The sequence below is a fragment of the Biomphalaria glabrata genome, chromosome 18 (assembly GCF_947242115.1).
Source record: "Biomphalaria glabrata chromosome 18, xgBioGlab47.1, whole genome shotgun sequence".
NCBI classification, from domain to species: domain Eukaryota; kingdom Metazoa; phylum Mollusca; class Gastropoda; family Planorbidae; genus Biomphalaria; species Biomphalaria glabrata.
Genome location: NC_074728.1, coordinates 15,803,687 through 15,829,854, shown reverse-complemented (window position 1 = coordinate 15,829,854; position 26,168 = coordinate 15,803,687). Strand labels below are relative to the sequence as shown.

Below are 26,168 nucleotides of genomic sequence, written 5' to 3'. Positions count from 1 at the left end.
AACCTCGAGCCCCCTTCTAGGTGCACCTCCTGAGTAGAGTTCAAACGCACTTAGCCTCTCGACCACGCTTATTAATTGTTGTTTTAAATTACGTTCCACTTATATGCATTCTAAATAGATTTTTTTCTTTAAAAAACGTAAACATTTGTTTGTAAATGTAGTAGTTAATTTGACAGGACTTACATAACTTAGCAATACAATTGTAACAAAAAATATTTTTTTTTTTTTTTACAAAAAATTTAAAACCGTTAGCATAAATGTATTAAAAGTATTGTAAATAGTCATCTCCCTTACTAAATAGCATCCAGTGTTTTTTTTTACTATTAATAGTAAATAGTTGTAAAAAAAATTGTGCATTTTTATGAAAAAAAAACTGCTTGCATAGTTGATTTTAAAAATTATTTTTTTCGTTTTCAGAGAAGAAAAAATAGCCGTTGCATTAGAACTTTGAATGATCTAAAATATCATGTTTGTCGGATTATCAATATCTTTTCTAGTTTACGAGATCTAAACGGGACGGACGGACAGACAAACAGACGGACAACACAAAACTAATGGCGTCTATCCCCTTTCAGAGGCCGCTAAAAAAGCTTTTATTAAGCTAAGTTGTATTCAGTAAGCTTTGTATATTTGTATATTAAATTTGTAAAAGACCTATTCTAACAATGATAAAATCTGTTGGATTGTTTTTGTGTAGCGCAATATTAATGCTAGTAGCTTTCTCATTACACCATGATCTAATCGCATGTCTGATCCAGTTGGAATGGGGTAGGGGAGAAAGATAGTTGTCCAGTATAAATGAAGTTACCCTTTTATTACCATTAGGACCTAGGAGTAATAATAATAATAATAATAATAATAATAATAATAATCTTTATTATCCTTAAGGAAATTTGTTTTAGCCCTCTAGTTTGAATTCAGGTCATTTACATTTTTTTTAAAATGCTTTTAAAAAAAGATTTATACTAGAGGGCTAAAGCCTCCTCTAGCCAATAGAATAAATAGTTTCAACTTTTTCTCTCTACAAAGTACAAAGGGGACTTAAATCAACGCATACCACCACACCAGTCAATTACTGTTTCATTCCCTTAATCTAGTTACTAAACAAAATAATGAATTAATAGTAATTAATTAACTACTTGGTACATTTATTTTTATTGATTTTTGGTTGCGCCAAATTTTAGTCTGGTTTGAGATTGTGTATGGGAGAAATAACGTGCACCAACTTTTTTACTTCTTTTTACTTTTACTTGTAAAAACTTCAGACTAAAAAGTTTTTATATAACGTATATTTTATTCAAGATGGATATTTTGGCAAATCGAAGAAAATGGAAAACAATTGAGTTTTGAGAGGCTAAAAGAAATTCTGTACAATAAGAAAGGAAGTACAAGTTTGTCAACCAAACGATCTTCACTTCTACCAGATTCTGAGTATATTTTTACGGCTATTTTACAAAGTAAGTAGTTCCTTACATCTAACATATTTAAGAATCATTTTGGTTATAACACTACAATTAACAACATTTCTTTGGATACCGCAACAAATGTATTTGTTAAGCTATTCGTTCTCTTATACTACCATATTCGACTCTCTGTTTTACATATTTATAGTGTTCCTTGAGAATTGAAGTTCATTACATTGTAGTCCAAATTTTCCATATAACGCTTGAGAGGGGCTCCAAACTAAGTAACCACAGCTGCTTCTCTATAGAACGTCTAACTCCTGTCTCTTTACCGAATTATTGTGCCTCTCCTCCGCTACCTTGAGGAAGCTGGCATTAAGCTTGTCTATCCAGAAGGGGGAGTTCATCGTTCTCTCAGCACTTTTGGTCTGTGGTTCCTCTTGTTCATTTTTTTATGTTTTGCGAGCCTTATCAATGGCTTTAGACATTGGGGACTTCATGGCAGCCTTGTGATTTTAGAAAAATATTTGTTCAACAAGGTTGCAATTTTTTTCTTTGAGGAAATGGTGACATCACTGGGTGAGAATTATAAGGGCTTCTGTTGTTTTGTTTGTACGCCCAGCACTTAACAGATTTCTTAGAGGACTCCAGGACTTACAATTGTTCCTTAAGTCTAAAGTTGTACACATATGGGTCCAACGTTCACGTTTTGACTAGTAGGCTGGGTCTGTTAAATCTGCATGATTGTTGGACTGTTTGGGTTCTGTTGGACCTTTTGTCGTGTCGTAACAAGCTTGTTAATTTCAACTGTCCAAAAGTTCTTGAAATTTTTACTAGGGTAAGTACGACGAATAAACATTTTAGCTATGCTCAGGATTTTGCTGAAGGTCGACAGAATTAGAGTGTATGAGGGATAGTATCCCTTCCAACCAGCTTTAATATACCACCACTTTTGTGACTCTTTAGTGGTGTTGGAGTTGATTTTAGAAAGATTTGAAGTCATAAATATGGGAAGTTGGTCACTAACAATATCGCCTAGCACCTAATACTTTATGACAGATCCTAAGTTATCAGAGACTAAATAGATACCTGGCCATGATAGTGAACCATTGCTAGCGTGCTAGAATAGTAAAAAGAGAATGTTTGTTTTGCTAAAGAAAATAGTTAGTAGAGTTGCACAGATAGAGTTGGACTTTCTTACCAGACAGATCAGTGTCATCAAATCTCCAGGAAGGTGAATGGGCATTTAGATCTCCAGCTATTATAGTGTCTATAGTTGTCTCTCTGACATCTAAAGTCAGCTTTTGTTTTGGTGAATTATAAACATTGTTGCACTTGAAGCGTCTATTATTTGTCCAAACTTCCAACACTAAGTGTCTGTCCTACCTTGACATAGGTCTGTGGTCACTTTCTTTAGCCACCAATGTAACCAGGCCTCGGCAGTCCCAACAGTAGCAGCGAAAAACATAGTACCGAGGTATCGGGACAATTCTTTTTCACCAGTTATACATTCTCGTAGTAAGACAACATTCACACACTCTTTGTGGACGGTACGTGACGTTTTGGCGCCGCCGATTTGGCGACGCCGTTTTGGCCCCGCCGTTTTTGGCGACGGGACGTTTTGGCCCCGCCGTTTTTGGCGACGGGACGTTTTGGCGCGAGCCGTTTTGGCGACGGGACGTTTTGGCGCGAGATATCATTTGACGATAATTTAATAAGCACGTAGCTTTTTTTTAATGAACCCTTGAATTCCAGCGACTTAGGTGAATAACCATGGTGTCTATGTATACTTAACTTAAAGTCTTTTGAGAAACATCGTACATGTATTATATTTTTACTTATTATTAGCAAGTGTTTGGTATGTATAGCTGGAGATACCATACAGTCATTAAATAAACCAATGTTAATGTAAACAAATAATTGCATCAATTTTTAGTCTATCATCGTTTCATTTTGTTTTTAATTTTAAAATAATATCTTAAAAAACTTTTTTGATAATAAAAGTGTGCCTCTAAATAAACACACATACACAAGCCAAAATGTTTATTAAAGAAAATGATGTGAAAAACAAACACACATTTACATTTAGTACGTGAAAAATATGTCTTAACACAAACACTCATGCAAAACATAGATATGAATAATTCTTTTAAAAGAAATAATACAATAAACGTACATAATGTATTTCGCGCCAAAACGTCCCGTCGCCAAAACGGCTCGCGCCAAAACGGCGGGGCCAAAACGGCGTCGCCAAAACGGCGTCGCCAAAAAGGCGTCGCCAAAACGTCCTGCTTCGCTTTGTGGAGCAGGTTCGTTATTTAGAGTATCTTTCGACTAAGTCCTCGGACTTATCGGACTTAAAAGTTTTAAGAACAGATTTGGAAATTTGAGGATCATGATGCTTTATATTTCCAGCTAAATTAGCCTGAGGAGCACTAACTTTTCCAGTATCAGATGTTGGATTAATTTCTTCTGAGAATTGTGTTCTTTGATTTCGAAGATTAATAATGTTTGCAGTAATTCACATTACTACGCAAACCCAGCTGCGACCTGCATACTTTTCCTCATCTCCTGTAGGCAAAGCTATTGTGCGCAACTGATCTTTTTAAGATTGTTTTTCATCTTCTCTGTATGTCTCCAATAATTCTGGATGCGTTAACCTTGTTGGTAATAAAACCTTTTATTGGCATATGCTCGTTTTATTTGTTTGGTGCCTGCCCCACTGGCGGATCCAGGGGGGGGGGCGGTAGGGGCGATCGCTCCCCCCCCACTCGGCCGACGCCCCCCCCCCCCCGAAATCGGACGAATTTTAGTATAGAATTCACACAATTTATATACGAATTTATTACTTATGTTAATAATATATACTAATTATTCATATTTCAACCTATTTTTAGATTATTTCGCCCCCCCTTCTAGTATTTTGGCCGATTTGGTAGGGTCGGGAGGGGGCGATGGCATCAATCCGCTCCCCCCACCATAAACTTTCGAGTGGGGGGGGGCGGTCCAATCTATTTGTAGAAATCACAGCTTACTAACAGAATCAATAAAATATCTATATGATTAAAACTTGTTATTGGTATTTTAACCGGTCTTTATATTATGTCGTTCACCTGTTGGCCGATTGGAAGGGGAGGAGCGAATACCTCTACTGCCCTTCCCATCTAAACCCTTTGAGTGGGGGGGGGGCGGTCCTACTTTTATGGAGAAATCATAGTATGTGAACAAAATTAGTCGAATATATATATATATAATATAAACAGGTGGAAGTGAGATACATGCAATCACCTTCCCCCCATCGGACAAACCAATACTTTTTACTTTTTGTATTATAGTAAGAAATTACAAAATTTAAAAAATCTGTCACTAATATAATTTATATATGCTATAAGTAAATTCTTACATCGAGTCGCCCAACCCCTATTCTTTAATGAAAAATGCAATCATTAGCAGGAATCATAAAAAGGAGCGAGTATTAATCGTTTTCATTTTACCGCCCTTCCCCTTTCCAGACAGAGTTTGTGTAATTTCACATGAATTTATCATAACTATTTTAAGAAAGACTTTGCTTTGGAAAAGTTATAATTCAAACGAAATTTTTCAATATAACAGTCACGGTTGAATTGAGTTCAAAAGCCAGATAATCTTTTCCTAGTCGACTTTTTCCAACCTTTACTCTATCTCATATTTTTCTAGTTAAATAAATTTAGGACTATAACTCACAATTTATGCTTAAATTTTATTGAATATTATTAATCGAATTTTTTTTTCGGCGGCGATCCTCAAAGCCTTAATCTAAATATGTGGGGTATCTTATCTTTTCAAAGAACAAATCGGTTGTATTTGAAATGTATTAGAATATTTTTCCACATTATTCAAAAGGTCCTTTAAAATAGAATGAATAATGAGCTGTAGGACAGGAGAATGCGTTACTGCAGTGAAGAATGCCAGAAAACGCTTTTAGCGTCGAGGCTTTGCCCCGAACCTCACTGATAAATAATGAGCTGTAGATGTCAGGAGAATGCGTTTCAGACGTGAAAAGTGCAAGAAAACGCTTTTGGCGTCGGGGCTTCGCCCCGAACCCCACTGATAAATAATGAGCTGTAGATATCAGGAGAATGCTGCAGTGAAAAATGCAAGAAAACGCTTTTGGGTTCGGGGCGAAACACTGAGAAAGCTTACAGCGCTCTCCTTGGCCCCCAAGCTTGCAAGAGAAAGGCCTCAACATGACTGTTTTTTTTTCAGTTTTTTTTCGCCAAAGATTGAGAAACAGTCTTATTTTATTCTCATGTATCGAATATATATATATATATATATATATATATATATATATATATATATATATATATATATATATATATATATATATATATATATATATACATATATGCTGTACGCACGTTTATGCATAGGGTTAGGGTTTAGTGGGCGTTAGGGTTAGGGTTTGGAAAAAAATCGCCCCCCCCCACTCCAAAGTTCTGGATCCGCCGGTGGCCTGCCCGCTGTGTCTTGTGCAGTCTAAAAGGAGGAAGCACTTAAATAACTTGTTCTCGCACTGTTATTGAGTTCTTATTTTAAAACAAAATTGAAATTCAGCAACTTGTTTCATCAATATAGTGTTATAAACCTGGTGGTGGCACAGATGGGGGTAGTAGTATAAACGTAGTCAGGCCAGCGCTAGACGAGCGGTAAACCGTGACGAGTTACGACGGTCGGCCGAGACGAATGTCAACATGATGGTTCGGGAAGGATCGACGTCGTGAACAGAGCTCAGGAGCGTCACGAGGTTTGTCGTCATCTGACCACCCAGAATGGTCCAGCGACGTTCTGCCCGGTTCTAGAAGGCCAGCAGGGACCCTATATAAAGAGCGGAGGTGTCGCAGTCAAGACAGTTGAGAAAAGGGGTTCACGAGAGAAGGTTCACGACAGGGGCTCAGAACACGGTTAACTACAGCACAGTTCAACGGTGTGGTTCTGTACGGAGCATTACGACGGTTCAGTGCGGATTACTGTCAAGTACAGTTGAGACAACTGGCGTCTTGATCTTGGTCTGCGATCGAGTCCGACACAACGATCCTAGTGTGTGAAGTCAGTCCTGAACTGTTGAACCCAGTGCAAGCCCGGAACGAGACGGAGAGGCCAGTGCAAGAGTTGATACTTCGGTACGGTGTTTTCGGAGAGATATTTGTACATTGTACGTGTTGCCAATTGTACAGTATTGGCTGTGATTTATTCAACTATTACAGTGTTACGTTACTTTGGAGCCCTGAGTTGTCATGTCAAGTTCTTTAAGTTGTTGGTGTCTGGTGCAGTTTGCAGAGAGCCTGGATAGTGAGATTCGTAAAAATAGATTTAACTTGCAACTACAAGAATACAACTTAATTTCAATATTGACGGAATTCATTAATCTGAGCATTTCTTGTGAAAATTTAACTAAGGTTTCAGGGTGTTTTCAATACGGTCATATCTCAAAGGACAACCAATCCACATGAGGACGTTGTTGGTAAGGGGGATATATCATTACAAGAAGGACTGCTCAGAATAATCATTTATGAAGAAATTAAGATGCAATTTAAAAAGAATATCAGCTCTTCTAGGTTTACACACATAATACCTGATACTTATCAGAATATCATCACAAAGTTGTTAATTGTTTTTCTAGGTTCCTATCTAGTGCAAAAAAATGTTTCAGCAAGGTTGTATATCTTCTAACAATAATAAACAAACTCTGAACACCACTCCCCGAGACGTTTTTAATATTAGAACTGAATTGAAGCAGCTCAGTTATAGACGTACATTTTTTTTTCTTTTGCTTGGTAAATTCATGTAATAAATATTGAATTTTAGTTTAAAATCTAAATTTTCTTCATAAACATACACGACTTAGAAAATCAGTTAAAAAAAAAAACGAAGTTTATGAATTCTGAAAAATGTATAATTATCTAAGAAGGGGTCAATAACTAGAAAACATGGCAAATAGTCTACGAGACAAACATATTTGGGAAACAACGCCTAAGGTCTATCTTTTTGGTGCTATTAGGACTAGTTGTTTTTTTTTAAATAATAATAAGGCTTGTCTTCGAGTCCAAAGATTAATGAGGAATGCAGTATTTTCCGTGGCTACGCAGCCCTAGCTTTAACCTACAAACTTTGCCACATCCAAGGCAAGCATAACCATTGTCTACCGTCTATGTCTGTCCTCGGCAGCGGATTTTCGTTTGGTCTCAAATGTGTATCCCACAGCCTTCGTAAGTGATCTCAAGCTGTCTCTTCTGAAGCCTCATGCAACTAGGTGCTCTCTTCTATGTCATAAGACAGTTGACGCCTAAGCTGGTCTTTAAAGCATTTCCGTGAGGCACCTCTGTTACGTCGATCACCTTTTCGCTCCCTAAAAAAGACTGGGTTAAATTATAAATAATTAATGTATGTGTATAATTCTCTTCGTGGCCCAGCCATGCGGAACACCACGATGAAAAAGTTATGGAAAGATAACTCTTTTATTTCTGCAAGTCGGATTAGAGTTAGCCCCCCCCCCCTAACTTTCGCTGTGACAAAGAGCGAGGGTCAGAAAATGAAAGAGGGGGGGCATATGCTACGCCGCGGGTCGACTCGTGTATACGATTAGCATAAATCGTGTGATGTCTGTACTAAAATTTCGTATATAAATCGTGTGATGTCTGTACTAAAATTCGTCCCCCCCCCCCCCGGAGGCCGGGGGGGGGGGACGATCGCCCCTAACGCACTCTCCACTGGATCCGCCAATGTAACCACTATGCAGGCGAAGAGTCTATGAGCATGGAAGATTGGCTCTACTTTATGTTTGGGTTAAGATGACAACCTAAAATAAATGGGACTACCACCACTTTACTTTAGTCAGGTAATATTTCTTCCCCTTGTTTGAGATACGAAACAAAATAATTTATTACAAAATGTTTTTATTAATTAATTATTTTTTAATGATTCTTGATTTCTTGTGTTGTCATTTAAAAGAAATAATTGTGCAAAATTTCAACTTGATCCGAGATTGGGTGTGGAGAAATAATAACGTGTACAAACTTTTGGCTAGACAGACAAACAGAGTTGATATAAGCTTTGGAAAAAGGATTAATTCTCCAGAAGACTAATTAAATGGGAAGCCACTCACGTTTACAACTTTCCGTCATTAAGATTGTACATAAATGTAGGGAATATATTAAATATATGGGAATATATTAAATTTTAAATTTAGACATGGAAGCAAAAGGTCATCGCTAAAATAAAATTATTGATTATTAGCTACAACGCTAATTGATAACCATAATTGATGACTTTTTTTTTTGTTAAGCTACAGGAATAACATCAACTTTTATAGAGGAAGTATATTTCCAGCTCAACAGCACTCTCATGACCTGTTGGTTTAGAAAACTTGTTTGTTTGTTTTTTCCTTTTTTTAAATTATATTTCATAACGCAGAAACATTTATCTGACTCAAAATAAATCTCTTGTATTGTATAAAGCATACATGTACAAAGGACCTGAACATGGCTACTTAGTAGGTCGTAGCAGTCGGCTGGCTTTACGTGTAAGAACTAGAGGAGCACCTCGTGGTAAAGGCTGCTTCATATCACCTTCTACTGGTTTACCAATATCTACCAAGTTAGTATTCATTCTCAATAGTTTAATAATAATATGCATTTAAGAAAGAAAAAACAATATAATAAAGTAGCACCCTCCTCACCCTCCCCACACCGAATCCGCCCATGGACAAAGAATATTCAAAGCAATGCCTTTTGTTGTCTATCTAAAGTAGTTTAATATTTTTAAGCTTAATTGACATAGTTTATTTTAAAGAATCATATGGTGTAGCTTTCAATTGAATACAAACTGTAAAACCTATTATCGATAATGAGACTTGTACACCATTTGGCGTGAAAATGAAATGAAATACAAGTCAGAAGTGCGATTTTCTCAAACATTTGCCTTTGTTTTCCACGTGAGACAAATGAAACAACGTATTATCGATATTAAGAGCTCAGGCCCATAGGGTCTATTACATTTGTTTGTGTGTGTATGTGTGTGTGACAAAAGGTGAAATTAGTTTTTCACTAGCTTCTCTAGTTGTTTTGCCTATCTAACATGACAGTCTGCGAATAGTCAAGACAAAACTAACAGTGTCTTTTAAACTAATGAGGACCGCTAAAAAACAATTTAAACAAGATTACCAGGATTATTAACAAACTCAGAGGTGGCCTACATTGAATTCGACAATGGTCCAGGAATATTTAAGCCTTAGTCTTGTTGTGATTGTTTAAAGCAGGGGTGGGCAAAATACGGTAGGCGGGCCACATGCGGCCCGCAAGAGTATTTTATGAGGCCCGCGGACACCTACAGAAATCAGATGTGGCCACAGATTAAACGTATAAAAATGCAAATATATTAAAATTAAATAATTGTAAATATCTATATAAATTAATGAAACTTCTGATTCTTATCACTTATAATGAGGCCTAAGAAACATTATCTCTAAAAAGTTTAAGTAAATAAAAATTATTCTTATTGGCAATATTTCGAAACATTCAGTCAAAGACACAAACTCATTATTTATTCAATGCTATGAAGAACTGTGTTGAAAGTTTTGCCTTGGTATGGGACAAGATGGCAAGTATAACAACGGATGAAGTCCGTGCTTCGACTATGAAAAACTGTTATTTTTTTAATAAATTATAGAACAATATCCCAACCATAAATTCTACAGGGAAACTTTGTTCAAGGATGCATTGACTATCAAACATGTTATTGATCCAATTATCTCAGTGATCAGACTTATCAGGGCTAGGGGACTTAACCACAAACAGTTCCAAGAAGGTTAACATTGGCAAGGTATTGAGAAGAATCTAGTATTGTAGTGAACCGTTTTAGCTCACTCAAGGTATCACTCAGTTCCAAGCATTTAATTAATTTATTTTAACATTTCAGTTTTTAATTTTCGTAAATGTAGCCCATCAAGCGCTAAAAAAACACAGCCACCACCCTTCCAATCCTGCCCCACCCCTTTGGCGCTGATGTCACACTTTACTATCCCCATCTTGACACGTGCCACACTAGACTCTTGACAAGAGTACACTTCCCCTATCTATCTTGGAAAACATCCGTTGACCCCACCCCCTTCCGGGAGCGGCTGGTCAATTCAAAGAGCCCATTCAACGCAACTCCTCGGGCAAGCAACGCTGTTCGTCTAGTGCTAGCCAATATCAAGGTATAATCTCCCTTGATAATCTCCCATTCACATTCTCTAACCACCTGGGCTAATTTCTTGTACTTTCAACTCGCGCCTTCGCGCAATGTCTATCTACCGGAAACTTTCGTCACGCTCAAGCGGGGATCTCTTTGTTGAAAGACGCCAGATAGTCTGGGCTACATTTGCGACCACACCCCCCTCGCCACGTGTATATGGACAAAATTTCACTGTCCGAGTCATTCACAGGGAGCGCATCAGTCTCTTGCCTGAGCTCTACATATTTTCATCCCCTAATTCTTACACTTTGGATTGGTGGTAGGTAACTTAGTAAAGTGCTTGAGAATCATTTTACTTAATGATGTGTATACATTTGTGAATTATTTACTACATTTTTTGTGTACATATATTTGTGTATTCCTTATGGATAATGTAAGTAGATTACTTTATGTTTATATTTTATATCATGACTTTTATGTCAAAATGTCCAAAGTCATCTCCTTTATCTGCACTAGAATTCATCGATATGATATATCTTACCACATGTATTTAGCTCTTTAGCTATCAGAATTCATCTTTGATAAATTATAGCTCAACAAGAGCCCTTAGCATATTATTGTTGATTCATTCCTGGGCGGGAATTATCAAAACATTTCCATAACATGTCATATTACCAAGTATGTATTTACTCTCCCTTGATTACTTATGTATTCATTTTATCGGCCATGATGGCAAAAATATATTACTTAGGCAAAATCATGTTTAATTACTTATTCTCTAGTTTGGAGACGTCGTCCCAGCAATTTTTATTTATGTGAACGCATGGGCGAGTTGATCTCCCCTTCCACTTTCATTTCAATTATCTAAGCAATGTGTATTATTGCTATTCACCGTGACTGGTGAACCTCACTTGTGTTACCATGGGATCTCCCATTAATATTGAAAACTCCATTTATGGGATACAATGTATATCTACTAGTTCCCCTTCCTATTTATGAAACTAGCTTATAGTTTCTCTACGTCAGTCTGAAGATGTCCTTCACGGAAAGGCATCTACTCTACAGTGGTATCATTATGGCTAAACCGATTTGTACATCATGTCGTTGCAGCTTTTATTTATAGGCAACATGCGCCTGAAGTCTTAGCAACCTAACGGTGATACCGGATTTGTTGACACCAGATCTGCAGTTACCAGTCTTACTTATCTTCATAAGTGTCCAAGCAACAACGCTAGCCACAGACTCGTCACTTGCTTGACTGAATGGTAGCCGCAGCTGAGCTCTGCAGCTATACATCGTTGGACTGCACCCGGAGCCTGGATCCACCACGCCAGCCCACCAGCAGACAGCGTCAGCACCAGTCTCATCAGTGCAGCACCGGACCTTAAGCTAAACAACCAACCTAATGACACTCAGACCACTTGGTTTTCGAATCTAATGATGATAGACTTATACATGTAAATACGCTAGATCCCATCCTAGCTACTTTACAGCATTTCATCTAGTAATTATTTCTCTTGTATAATAAACTGTACATAATTTTATATCTAAATATAGTATTTGTTGCCTGCGTTATAACGCTGTGCCTGTAGATTATATGTGCAAGTGTGCGTTCTCAAATCATAAAACCCCCTAGACACCCAAAACGGCCAAATCATAATCCACTTTGTCACAAGGATCTCAAGGAAGAAATTGTTATGTTCTTTGAAGGTTATTGATTGTGTTATGAACATAAAGATATGAGAGTTGAGAACCATGTCTGTATAGTATGGCTTTAATACACTGAATGACTACACAACACACATTTCGTGAACACATTCTCACGGACGAGTTAAAAGCACATGTAAACATAAGAACGACAACCGATACAGAATATAATTTTCATAACATTCACCCCCGGTTCAAAAAATGCTAACTAGTATTATAAACAATGAAAGAATTAAGAAAGTGCAGAATAATAGTAGAGATTGAAGTAAACAAACAATGTAGAATAGCATGACATAATGTAACATGTTGATATAAGTAAGTGTAGAATAATAGTAGAGATTCAAGTAAACAAACAATGTAGAATAGCATGACATAATGTAACATGTTGATATAAGTAAGTGTAGAATAATAGTAGAGATTCAAGTAAACAAACAAGGTAGAATAGCATGACATAATGTAACATGTTGATATAAGTAAGTGTAGAATAATAGTAGAGAGTCAAGTAAACAAACAAGGTAGAATAGCATGACATAATGTAACATGTTGATATAAGTAAGTGTAGAATAATAGTAGAGATTGAAGTAAACAAACAATGTAGAATAGCATGACATAATGTAACATGTTGATATAAGTAAGTGTAGAATAATAGTAGAGATTCAAGTAAACAAACAAGGTAGAATAGCATGACATAATGTAACATGTTGATATAAGTAAGTGTAGAATAATAGTAGAGATTGAAGTAAACAAACAATGTAGAATAGCATGACATAATGTAACATGTTGATATAACATGGTAAATCAAATAGCTTATTAAAATATGTCATGATAGATCAAACATCACATTAAAGTCAAGTCAAAAAAAACAAATGAAAGTAGTAAAATAAAAAAATGTAATTATGGAAACAAAACTGAATGTCAAAGTAAGAGCTCTAGTAAGCTGATGAGCTTTTACACTTTGTAGTTGGGCCTAGTTCTCCTTACTCTAAGATTGTATGTATGTGTAGTTTCATCTTCTTGAGTTTCGGACGTTCTGGCTATGTCTTCGGTGGTGCTGGTGGTTTCATCAGGCATGATAGAATCAGTAGGTTGATTCCTGGGAGGTGAGCTTTGGATGGGGCAGCCAGTATCAAGCTCTGTTCCACTCTGATTCTCATTTTCTATAACTTTTTGTTCCTCCCTAGGGGCTAACATCGTAATGAGACAGTTTCCTCTCGACCGTTTGGTGTTCGGATTACAGCGTACTGAGGGTTGCATGTTACCAAATCAACTTCCTCTGTTATGGGATCATATTTAGATGATCTAACGTTCTTCTTCAGCAGGACAGGACCAGGACTGGTCAACCATGTTGGCAGGGATGTCCCGGAACCATTTCTTCGGTTGAACCCAAGAAATCGTTCATGTGGTGTCATGTTAGTTGCAGTGCATAGTAATGACCGGATGGATTGCAGAGCATCATTTAGTACTAGTTCCCATTTAGCTATGTCCAATTCCTATTCCTTAGAATGTAGAGCCAAGGTGATGGCTTTCCATAAAGTCCCCATAGTTTCTCTATTTGTCTTTTTCCTCTCGGACTGTAAGGGGTCGTTCTACTGGTTGCGATTCCTCTCTCGTGGAGGAAATGCTGCACCTCTGTAGACATGAACGAAGTTCCCCTGTCAGTGTGGACGTACGCTGGAAATCCAAATAGGGCGAATAGTTCATTGAGACATTTAACAACCGTAGAGGAAGACATATCGGGACATGCAAATGCAAATGGGAATCTAGAGAATTCATCTATAATGGTAAGTAGATATCTATTTCTTGAAACAGTAGGGAGATGTCCCTTGAAATCCATACTAATTCTATCAAAAGGTTGAGTTGCTTTAATCCGATCTCCGGTCGGCTGTCGAAAAAAACGGGGCTTTAGTTCTGCACAAGCTTGACATTGTTCTATTACAGTTCTGACGTCATCACAGGAAAATGGAAGATTTTTAGTCCTTACGTAGTGCAATAGTCGAGTAACGCCCGGGTGGCAAAGACTAGTGTGTAGCAATTTAAGGTCATTGCGAGTGATGGCAGATAGATAGTTTCTGGTAAATGTATCAGCTACAGTGTTCTGCTTTCCAGGGCGATAAATGACGTCATAGTGGAAACACGAGAGTTCTAGTTTCCATCTCTGGATTTTTTTCATTTTTAGCGGCCCCCGAAAGGGGAAAAGACGCTATTAGTTTTGTGCGAAATGTCTGTTCGTCTGTCCGTCCGTCCCATTTAGATCTCGTAAACTAGAAAAGATATTGAAAATCGGACATCACAATATTTTAGACCATTCAAAGTTCTGATGCAACGGCTACTTTTTTTTTTCTGAAAGCGAAAAATCTAATTTTTAAAATCAGTTACGCAAGCAGTTTTTTTAATGAGAAAAAGCTAATTAGTATGCATTACAAGTTAGACCTAATTTAAAAAGAATTTTTTTTTTGAGGATTCGAATAAGAGATTGAGCCTTTAACAGACAATCGGATCAATTATAAGACATCAGTTAGGCCAGGGGAGGCGCGGTGGCTGAGCGGTAAAGCGCTTGGCTTCCGAACTGGGGGTCCTGGGTTCGAATCCTGGTGAAGACTGGGATTTTCAACTTTGGAATCTTTGGGCGCCTCTTAGTCCACTCAGCTCTAATGGGTACCTGACATTAGTTGGGGAAGAGTAACGGCGGTTGGTCGTTGTGCTGGCTACATGACACCCTCGTTAACCGTAGGCCACAAAAACAGATAAACTTTATATCATCTGCCCTATAGACCACAAGGTCTGAAAGTGGAAATAGTTAGACCAGGTTCACATCTAACTTTACATTCACTTTCACCTATCCTTTGATCTGCGGGACCGTTGGGGCACTACACAAGATCTGTTAACCTTCTTTCTCCATTCTTATCTCTCATTTGTCTTTGATATAATTTCATTCGGATGTTCTTTCTGAAAATATTGAAGCCTGCGTGGGTGGACCACTTCGGGGGCCGATTTTGAGTTTGTGTTTCCACACAAACTGTCTTTTGTAACCTTGTTAATTTTCCCTTTGTTTGACCTGTTGTACATGAAAGAGACAGACCGCTGATCCGTAACAAGTGTAAACGCTTTACCAACTAAGAAATGTTTCCATTTCCTCAGCGACTCAACAATGGCATATGCTTCTTTCTCAACTGAAGAATGTTTACTTTCACTTTTTGTTAATGAGCTAGAGAAGAAAGCAACGGGCCGGCCATCTTGGTTGAGGGTAGCTGCTATGACTATATCAGAAACATCCGTCTCAACGGTTAAAGGGCGATTCGGATCAATAGTATATACGGCGGCTTTTTCAAGCTCATTTTTCAAATTTTCAAATGTTCTCTTGACTTCTTCGGAGAGAGGAAATTGTTGATTTCTTGTTAACAGGCTTATTTTTGTTGAGAAGTTAGGTATCTACTGTGAGTAGTAAGCCAGAAGACCCACTACTCGTTTCTGTTCACGCATGTTCACTGGTACGGGTAATTCCCTTAGAGCGTGAAATCTCTCAGGATCCGGCTTAAGTTGTCCTTTGGAAATCTCGTATCCTAACAGTCTCACTTTAGCAGTGCTAATTTCACTTTTTGTTTCATTAAGAGTGATTCCATACTTTTGAGCACTATCAAGAAATCGCTGTAGGTTTCGGTCGTGTGATTCAAAGTCCATACCGCAGATGGTCACATTGTCCACATAAGCAAAAGTGTCAGTGAGTCGTTCGTCTTCGATAATTTTGTCAATCGTACGCTGAAAACAGGCGACTCCATTCGTAAAGCCAAACGGAATCCGACGGAATTGATACAGTTTCCCACATGCTTCGAAGGCTGTGAAAGGCCTTTCCTCTTCTTTTATAGGAATCTGATGGTATGCACTTTTCAGGTCTAAAGTGCTATATACAGAGTATTGCGAAATCTTCTCTGCCAGTTCGTCAATTCTGGGCATAGGGTAGGCGTCTAGTAGAGTGAACCGGTTTATGGTTTGGCTGTAGTCCACAACCATTCTTTTCTTATGTCTGTCATTTGTTGTGACTAGGACTTGTGCACGCCAGGGAGACTTAGATGGTTCAATAATTTCATCCTTTATTAGTTGTTGAATTTCCTTCTCTATAAACTTTCTATCTGGAACTGAGTATCTGCGAGACCTTATAGCCACTGGGGTACAGTTTGGTGACAGATTACTAAATAGGCTAGGAGCCTCTACCTTCGATGGCTGGAGGGTACTCAGGCATAATGATGGTTTCTGACCATTGAAAGGAATAAACTAGTTTTGGTGCAAACCTATAAAGTCAAGTCCAAGAATTACGTCAGAGCATAAATTGTCTAATAGAGAAAGTCTAACTCCCTCGTATCGTTCATTTTTGAGACGTATGTTAGCGTAGATATGTCCTTGAGTGATTCGAGATAGATGGGTGGAAGCAATAAAGATTCTGTTGCCTGAGGAACATGTCTGCCATTTGTGCTTCTTAGCGATGTGCGTCGGAATATAGCTTTCACAGCTCTCAGTGTCTACTAGGGCTTTCAATGGCACGTTGTTGATGCTAATTGGTATTGTAGATTTGTTTAAATTGAAAGGCTGCACAGTAGCGATAGCCGAAACTGTTGAAGATCTAGATTTGCAAACTCTTTGAAAGTGACCCTTTTTGAAGCACTGATTGCATGTCACTTCCTTTGCAGGGCATTGAGAGCGGGGATGCTTAACCCTGCCGCAAAAGTAACACTTCCTAGCTAATGCATTTATTTCATGTGTGTGTGAATTGCTTGCACTTTGAGGAATCGTTACATTTGGCAAGGGTGAGGCCGAAGAATTGGTGAGAGTAGTTGCCGCGCAATTAGTTTCCGGCTGTGATGATTCATATTGTAATGAGTACTGATAAGCATGTTCTAGTAAGCGAGCCTCCTCGAAGGCGTCCTTTAAACTCAAAAGTCTTTTCAAGTAGTCGTTTTCGAATGCTGTTGGACACTAGTCCATTGATAAACGAATCTCTAATAGCCTCTTCTCGGTGTTGTTCAGTAGTCACCGCTTTGAAGTTGCAATCTTTGTATAGAATTCTTAATTTCTGCATGTAGGCGTCTATAGTTTGACCTTGCTCTTGTTTGCAAGTAGCTAACCTGTGCCTAGCAAACATCTCATTCTTTGGTTGAATGTAGATGCCATTTAGAGTCTGGATTGCTTCATCGAATGTCTCTTTATCAAGTATCATTTGATATACAGCAGGAGAGATATTGTTTATCAGTAGTTTCTTAGTATCAAGATTGTCTACTGATACTACCGATATAAAATTTTTAAACGTTTCATACCAGTGCTGCCAATGCTCTGCTGCTTGAGATGCTGTGGGCTCGATGTCAAACTTCTCTGGGCGAAATATCCTATCCATTTCGAAATTCTAACAACTTAACAGTTTTGGATTCAGTGTATTAAATTGTTATGAACATAAAGATAAGAGAGAACCATGTCTGTATAGTATGGCTTTAATACACTGAATGACTACACAACACACATTTCGTGAACACATTCTCACGGACGAGTTACAAGCACATGTAAACATAAGAACGACTACCAATATAGAATATAATTTTCATAACAACCCCGTAGACACCCAAAACGGCCAAATAATCCACCTTGTCACAAGGATCTCAAGGAAGAAATTGTTATGTTCTTTGAAGGTTATTGATTGTGACTTTGTTACTAATATTTCTAATGAAGACTGGAAGACAGACGTCATGTTTATAATTGTAAGCATATCAATGGGTTGCTTGCACATGAAATGTATGTGCATCTTTTCAAACAAGCTTTCCCACTTATCCAGGCAAGCAATCCAAAACCGATTTTATCTTTTTCCTTTGCATCCACTTTCCTTCTTAATGCAGTAGCGGCCTGAATGGGTTGGGGTTGCTGCGATTGGAGATTCCATTGTCATCGTCACCTTCGAAAACCAGATCAGTTCTCATAAACTAGGATATTCGATACCATATGATTTGATATGATACAAATTATTATGCAATTTTGTAACATAATTTTTGTTTTCGAAATACTGTTCTGTTTCAGTAAAGACATCATCTTTTGACCTGCCGATTCTAAGAGTTTATAAAATTAAAAACGCAGGTTATTTTTGTTAAAGTCCTTTCCCCGAAAGTTGGATCTGCCAAAGTCAATGATCTACTGTAGCTCCTCCTTCTCACTTTGTTCTTGTTCTTATACCAAAGACCAAAGAGTAGTGTGTTTTCCTTGTACATTGTTTGGCATGAGATCTCCTGGAGGCCAATGAGCACACAAAGAGGCTACTGACACTTGAGGCATCTTGGTGTTAAACTTCAGCAGCACGATGTTTTGGTGACTCACGTCAGCGTGGTTGGATTGAGCTCTGAGAATGTCCAATGCAGGGGCGGACTAGCTAAATCGGCATTCGGGCAAATGCTCGGTGGATCGGTAGGGCCGCCGAAAGGGCGCATGAATGCCAGTAAATTGTAAAAACATCGTATACACTTTAAAGCCTAATACTAAGCATTTTCGTAAATACCCTACATCCGTATATGGTGCTTCTAGTAGAAGTCTATTTCATATACATACTAAACGTACTAAACGAGAAGAAACAAGAAACGTAAGGCCTTTATTTCTTAAAAAGATCGATTTTAGTGTGAATATATTCAGATGAATCTTTAAAGGTCCGACAACAACGCTCCAAGTCATATTGATGACATGTACAGTCACATACAAATTCTTCATCATCTTATTGGTTTTGGTGGAGTTGTCGCATGATCTCGAGTGTCCTCGTTACGAAGTCCTTTATAAATCACAAATATTATCTATAACAGTGTAGAAAGGTGTTGATTGGAATCAAAATGCTAAAGAATCGAAAAAGAAGAAGCAGAAAATAAGACAGATAAAAAACAATGGCTAGAATCCTGTGTAAAAAAATGTAGAAAAATTATGAATGTTTTCTTTCAAGCACTAGAGATTCGCCAACCTTATGATGACCACATTGATGAATGAACAGGCTCAACACTGTAATAAACAATAATACCAAGACGAAAAAGACTGAAGTTGAAACACAGAGGCTTTGCTCAACTATGAAACAATCTTGACATTATTTGAACAGCCTTCAAACAAGTGGACTGAATGTTCTGTTGTATGTGTAGTCAGCTCAAAGAAGCAGACGATTAAACGAGGTTCCCAAGTTATTGAGATAGCAGTCAGTATATGGCATTGTGAGTAAAGTTCCCTTTTCAGACCTTGCTTTCTACAGGGCAGATTAAGGTCACGTGTTTCTTTGGCCAACGATTACCAAGCACAGTGTCATGTGGCCAGCAAAACGACCGACCGCCTTTACTTTTCCCAACTAAAGTCAGGTACTCGGTGTTAGAGTTGGGTGGACTCAGGGGCGCCCTAAAATTCTCGAAATTCAACTCCCCAATCTTCATCGAGATTCGACCCCAGGCTCGGAAGCCAAGCGTTTAACCACTCAGCCACCGCGCAAAATGACATTGTGAGGCATTTAAATAATGGAAGATGAAGAGTTCTATTTGTAAATTGAAGTCCATATGCCTGAGAAAATGGCGAGGAGTGAAACTAAATTAGACAATATGTTCGTTGATGGAGGATTTTTTTGTACATGTTAGTGCAGAAATATGTTCACATAAAGAGATTCCCCATTCCTAGTGTTGTGTTATGCTTACTTTATTTATTTAGTAATAGAGCCTATTGCATAGTTTCAAAATCCTTTAATAAATAATTCATTTATCTAACTACTTTCGATACATTATAAAACTTTACACAATGCTCTTGAGGGCACTTATAATTAGATACCCATCATGTGGCATATAATTTGTGGGCTGGATTGTATAGAAATGCCCGGGCCGATTTTGACAGCCAGTTCGCCCCTTTTCCAATGGCACCACAATGGATACCATGATGCTAGGACAAATTACGCTCAGACATAACAACAAGCATTCCGTTGAAGAACAGTTGAACCATATGCGCCAAACAACGATCAATTTTCGGCGTGGTTGAGAATAACTTGAGATGCTGGCCAAACTCGACACAACCATCTTTAACTAATTGAGAACGCCGAGGCTCACGAAGATGATATCGGACATAGGATTCAAAACGAGCTTATGGTCCTGAAGGCATCAGAGGTAAACGGGAAAGTTATTGATCAAATCAAACTTGCTAAATATTTTCTGTCATCCTTGACTCCAAGCCACAAAAGCAGATGTCCTTTTATTTCATTTTGTGAACTTATCAGATAGAAATTCGAGGAACAAAGAACAAAGTCAGACAAAGAGTACGACGGAACAAAGAACAAAGTCAGACAAAGAGTACGACGGAACAAACAACAAAGTCAGACAAAGAGTACGACGGAACAAAGAACAAAGTCAGACAAAGAGTACGACGGAACAAAGAACAAAGTCAGACAAATAGTACGACGGAACAAAGAACAAAGTCAGACAAAGAGTACGACGGAACAAAGAACAAAGTCAGACAAAGAGTACGACGGAACAAAGAACAAAGTCAAACAAAGAGTACGACGGAACAAATAACAAAGTCAGATAAAGAGTACGACGGAACAAAGAACAAAGTCAGACAAAGAGTACGACGGAACAAAGAACAGTCAGACAAAGAGTACGACGGAACAAAGAACAAAGTCAGACAAAGAATACGACGGAACAAAGAACAGTCAGACAAAGAGTACGACGCAAGAAATAAAAGCAATCGAATAAGGGAGTCAAGACGAATCAACATTTTCGCCAACAGCGTTATAGGCGCACAAGCCCTTTAGCGTCTTATATATGGGGCCCCGCATATGACACTCGCCCAAGGCCCCTTCAGATTGGAGTCGCCTCTGCTTAATGTGATACTACTGTTTACATAAAAAATAAATCTGCTGCACCCCTAAGCTTTCAGAAGATAAGCAATTGCCTTAATAATTCAAATTTTGTTCAATTAATTAATACATTTAATATATATATTTGATTATATATCAAGATCGATCTGAGCTATATTCAGTATTATTTAGACTATCAAGTGAACTGTAAGGATAACTGCGTGTTATACAAGTAGGCAGAATGATTTGTTTAAACTTACAACTAAACTGAAGTTCGTATGAAAATTCATTTTTTAAAACAAAAATTTGAATCAATATTGAATTCAAAGAGTAAGTTAATTATTAGAAAATATATTTTATAATGAGCTATTGACACTTTTTCCTCTGTGACCTTAGATGCTAATTGATTGTACCAATGCGCGAATCCATTAATGAAGCTAGAGTTTTTAATGAAGACGTCTGTGACCTTTTAGAAAATTTACTTTCTCTGAAGTTTTTCATTTAAAAATAGTTTGTTATTTTGTTGTTTTTTTAAATCTGATTGCATAGATAATTTTAAAAATTAAATGATTCACTTAAAAGAAAAAAGTAGCCGATGCATCCGAACTTTATATAATCTAATGATTAATAATCTTCATGATGTCCGATTTTTTTTTCTTTTCTAGCTTCTAAGATCTAAACGGGACGGACGGACGGATAGACCACACAAAACTAATCGCGGCTATTTCGCTTTCAAGGGCCGCTAAAAATGAGCTTTTAATAATGAGAAATATTTTTGCAACACATTTTTTGTTTGTTTTCAGTTTTATTGTGAACTGTACCGATTATGAAGATGAAGAGTATCATCAGGACCTATTTTATAGATTGTATCAAAGGGTTACTCTACCTAATGGAGAACACGTGTGTAAGTTCTGCTTTCGTATTCTGCCAATGTAAAAGCTGTGACGTTTGTTCTTACTGTCCAAAGTATGAATACAATTTATATAGAAACTTCACATTTAGGATTGTGCCAGTTATGATGAATGACGTCATAGTTTCTGCACTGCAAATACTGGCCCGGATTTAAACTTGATAAGCCCCTAAGCTATATGAGATTTGTGACCTCATTAAAATCCAATTTTCACACTGGCTACGCCGATGTTGTTTTCATCAGGCGATTTTTTAAAACTTTTTTTTGGAGGCCTCAAGGAAAGTCGATCCCCTGTGCTGCCTAGAAATAAATCCAGCACTGAGTCAATTGTCTGAACAACTGTGGCTAATAGCAAAAAGGGAATAGTCCTAGACTTTAACATAAATATCGATGTCAAAATATTTTCTGTTTATTAATGATATATAAACAAAGAAGACATTAGACTATCAGTTCAGTATTCTATAATAAATACACTTTGTTTACATTCAATCACTGTCATTGGAGAAGCTTTGTTTCTTGTTTACTATACACCTCACCTCACTCAGCTCACTCTACCCATTAGTCTGTTGGGGCAAAACACACACACAAGAATTTTCGACCGTCTTTCTTTCTTCGTTTCTTCCTTTCTCTTAAATGGCAGGCCTTCCTTTTTTTTTTACGTAGCCTTCCCATCGCTTTTTCGGTGTTCCTCTTCTTTTCTTTCTGTTACGGTTCCCTGAAGGAAGGTCTTTGCACTCCCCAAAGACATTGTAATATGGCCACAGAGTTTGCGTTGTTTTTTTACAATAGTAAGCAGGTTATCATGGGATCCAAACGCTTTAGTAACCCTGTCTCTAATCTCTTCGTGCAACTAATAAAGGATTAAGTCATTTTTATTAACATCGAATGTATTCTTGTTCCAACTTAAGAAGTGCTTGTTTCTTCAGATACTATTGTCTTCTTGTTCCAACTTAAGAAGTGCTTGTTTCTTCAGATACTATTGTCTACTTGTTCCAACTTAAGAAGTGCTTGTTTCTTCAGATACTATTGTCTTCTTGTTCCAACTTAAGAAGTGCTTGTTTCTTCAGATACTATTGTCTACATGTTCCAACTTAAGAAGTGCTTGTTTCTTCAGATACTATTGTCTACTTGTTCCAACTTAAGAAGTGCTTGTTTCTTCACATACTATTGTCTACATGTTCCAACTTAAGAAGTGCTTGTTTCTTCAGATACTATTGTCTACATGTTCCAACTTAAGAAGTGCTTGTTTCTTCAGATACTATTGTCTACATGTTCCAACTTAAGAAGTGCTTGTTTCTTCAGATACTATAGTCTTCTTGTTCCAACTTAAGAAGTGCTTGTTTCTTCAGATACTATTGTCTACATGTTCCAACTTAAGAAGTGCTTGTTTCTTCAGATACTATTGTCTTCTTGTTCCAACTTAAGAAGTGCTTGTTTCTTCAGATACTATTGTCTACATGTTCCAACTTAAGAAGTGCTTGTTTCTTCAGATACTATTGTCTACATGTTCCAACTTAAGAAGTGCTTGTTTCTTCAGATACTATTGTCTTCTTGTTCCAACTTGAGGCATGCTTGTTTCTTCAGATACTATTGTCTTCTTTTTCCAACTTAAGAAGTGCTTGTTTCTTCAGATACTATTGTTGCCTACGGAAGTAGTTCTACAATAGGGCCTGTCAGATTGAGTCCGTCCATGGAGAACGGCACGTTTACACGACAAGTAGAGCTTAAAGTAGAAATTATGAATGTTGCCAGATCTATAACACTAGTGCCCATTTCATTCAAGGTAAATACATCGAGAAATCGTTTGATTTTTTAAGATAAGATTATTTCCAAACAATATTTGTTTCCGTTCATCAGAATATAATCTTATTTATAAGAAATTAGAATCCTGGTTTAAAAAAACAGAATTGGAGACAACCATGTGTGGTGTACAGATTAAACAAATTAAAAAACGTATTATCGATATTGAGTGTTATAAAAATTGTATTCTGTATCGGTTATCGTTCTTATGTTTACATGTGCTTGTAACTCGTCCGTGAGAATGTGTTTCCGAAATGTGTGTTGTGTAGTCATTCAGTGTATTAAAGCCATACTATACAGACATGGTTTTTGACTCTCTTATCTTTATGTTCTTAACATAGAGAATTCAGGCATATATTACATTTGTGTGTGTGTGTGTGTGTGTGTCTGTGTGTATGTGACAAAAGGAGAAATTAGTTTTTCAATAGCTTTTCTAGTTCTTTTGTTAATCTAACATGACAGTGAACGAATAGTTAAGAGAATACTAACAGTGACTTTTTAACTAATGAGGACCAGCTAAAAAACAATTTAAGCAAGATTACCAATAGAGTTTGTGCTATCGGCCAGTCATTGAATTCACCAATGGATTAGGGATATTCAAGCTATAGTCTTGTTTTGATCGTTTAAAGTAAAAAAAAAATTAAAAAATCATTGGGCACCAAAAAATTGTTTTTCTCTTGTTTTCAAAATGAATTTTTATCAAACATAAGTACTTTTCAATTACAAGATGTTTTTTTATAAATATATATTCAAGTAAATTTCCCTTAAGGACCTAGTGATATCTGGGGCAGATAATGTTTCAATGGCCCACAGTTAACGAGGGTGTCATGTAGTCAGCACAACGACCTTTACGTCAGATAACCATCAGAGCTAGGTGAACTCAGAGGCGCCATATAGATTCCGAAAGTAAAAATCCTAGTCTTTCCCCGAATTCGAACCCGGGACCCCAGTTCGAAAGCCAAGTGCTTTACCCCTCAGCCACCGCGCCTCCTATATATTAAGCGTACACTTATATTTCATAAAATCATAATTATTAACCTTATCCATACATTAAAAATTAAAATTGGATTGAATTGGCAACACGAACACACACACACACAATCCTGATCGCCTTCACAATTTCATTCAATGTCCAGTAGTGAGCTACAAATGACTCGGATCACACAAACATTAATAATAAATAAATAGAATTGTAATTTAAAAAAAAAAAAACAAGAACTACAGTAGCTCAGTAAGTAATTATTTTTATTCTACCTTTGTTTATAAACTTTTTAAGCAATATAGACAATACATCTCCATAGTTTCCTGTCCTTGGCCATGTCTTCCTTTTGTTCCTAGGTTAAGGTGTGCGCCTCTCGTTTTACCACGCCATTTAGACTTCATTTCAGTGCCTGCATTTTGGACGCCATTTAGACTTCATTTCAGTGCCTGCATTTTGGACGCCATTTAGACTTCATTTCAGTGCCTGCATTTTGGACGCCATTTAGACTTCATTTCAGTGCCTGCTTTTTGGACGCCATTTAGACTTTATTTCAGTGCCTGCTTTTTGGACGCCATTTAGACTTCATTTCAGTGCCTGCTTTTTGGACGCCATTTAGACTTCATTTCAGTGCCTGCTTTTTGGACGCCATTTAGACTTCATTTCAGTGCCTGCTTTTTGGACGCCATTTAGACTTCATTTCATTGCCTGCATTTTGGACGCCATTTAGACTTCATTTCAGTGCCTGCTTTTTGGACGCCATTTAGACTTCATTTCAGTGCCTGCATTTTGGACGCCATTTAGACTTCATTTCAGTGCCTGCTTTTTGGACGCCATTTAGACTTCATTTCAGTGCCTGCATTTTGGACGCCATTTAGACTTCATTTCAGTGCCTGCATTTTGGACGCCATTTAGACTTCATTTCAGTGCCTGCTTTTTGGACGCCATTTAGACTTCATTTCAGTGCCTGCTTTTGAAACTATTTAATCGTTGAAATTGAATTCAGTTCTGTCTTCTCTTTCTTTTTTATTCTCCTTCTATATTTCTGGATCTTTGGAGAAGGTCACTGTTGTTTAGGCCAAGGGATGAGAAAGATTCTTAAATGGCAGCTGTTAATAGCTATTCAACACTGTTTTAGTTACCTTGCATGTCTTGACTCCACACTGGCGGATCCAGGGGAGGGGGCAGACGAATTTTAGTAAAGAAATCACACAATTTATAGACAAATTTATTACTTATGTTAATAATATGTACTAATTATTTATATTTCAGCCTATTTTTAGATTATTTCACCCCCTAGTATGTTGGCCGATTTGGTGGGGTGGG

General features: G+C 37.4%; 1 protein-coding gene across 2 annotated transcripts in view; it reads left to right on the top strand.

Moving 5' to 3' along the window:
• LOC106065931 (polycystin family receptor for egg jelly-like) overlaps nucleotides 1-26,168 on the top strand; it is a 175,799-nt gene that overhangs the window by 78,557 nt on the left and 71,074 nt on the right. For both annotated transcript variants that reach the window (XM_056017216.1, XM_056017217.1), the window contains exons 16-19: nucleotides 1,303-1,457; nucleotides 8,900-9,038; nucleotides 21,957-22,057; nucleotides 23,695-23,846. In XM_056017216.1, coding sequence (XP_055873191.1) covers nucleotides 1,303-1,457; nucleotides 8,900-9,038; nucleotides 21,957-22,057; nucleotides 23,695-23,846 — 547 coding nt within the window. The remainder of the gene's footprint in view (nucleotides 1-1,302; nucleotides 1,458-8,899; nucleotides 9,039-21,956; nucleotides 22,058-23,694; nucleotides 23,847-26,168) is intronic.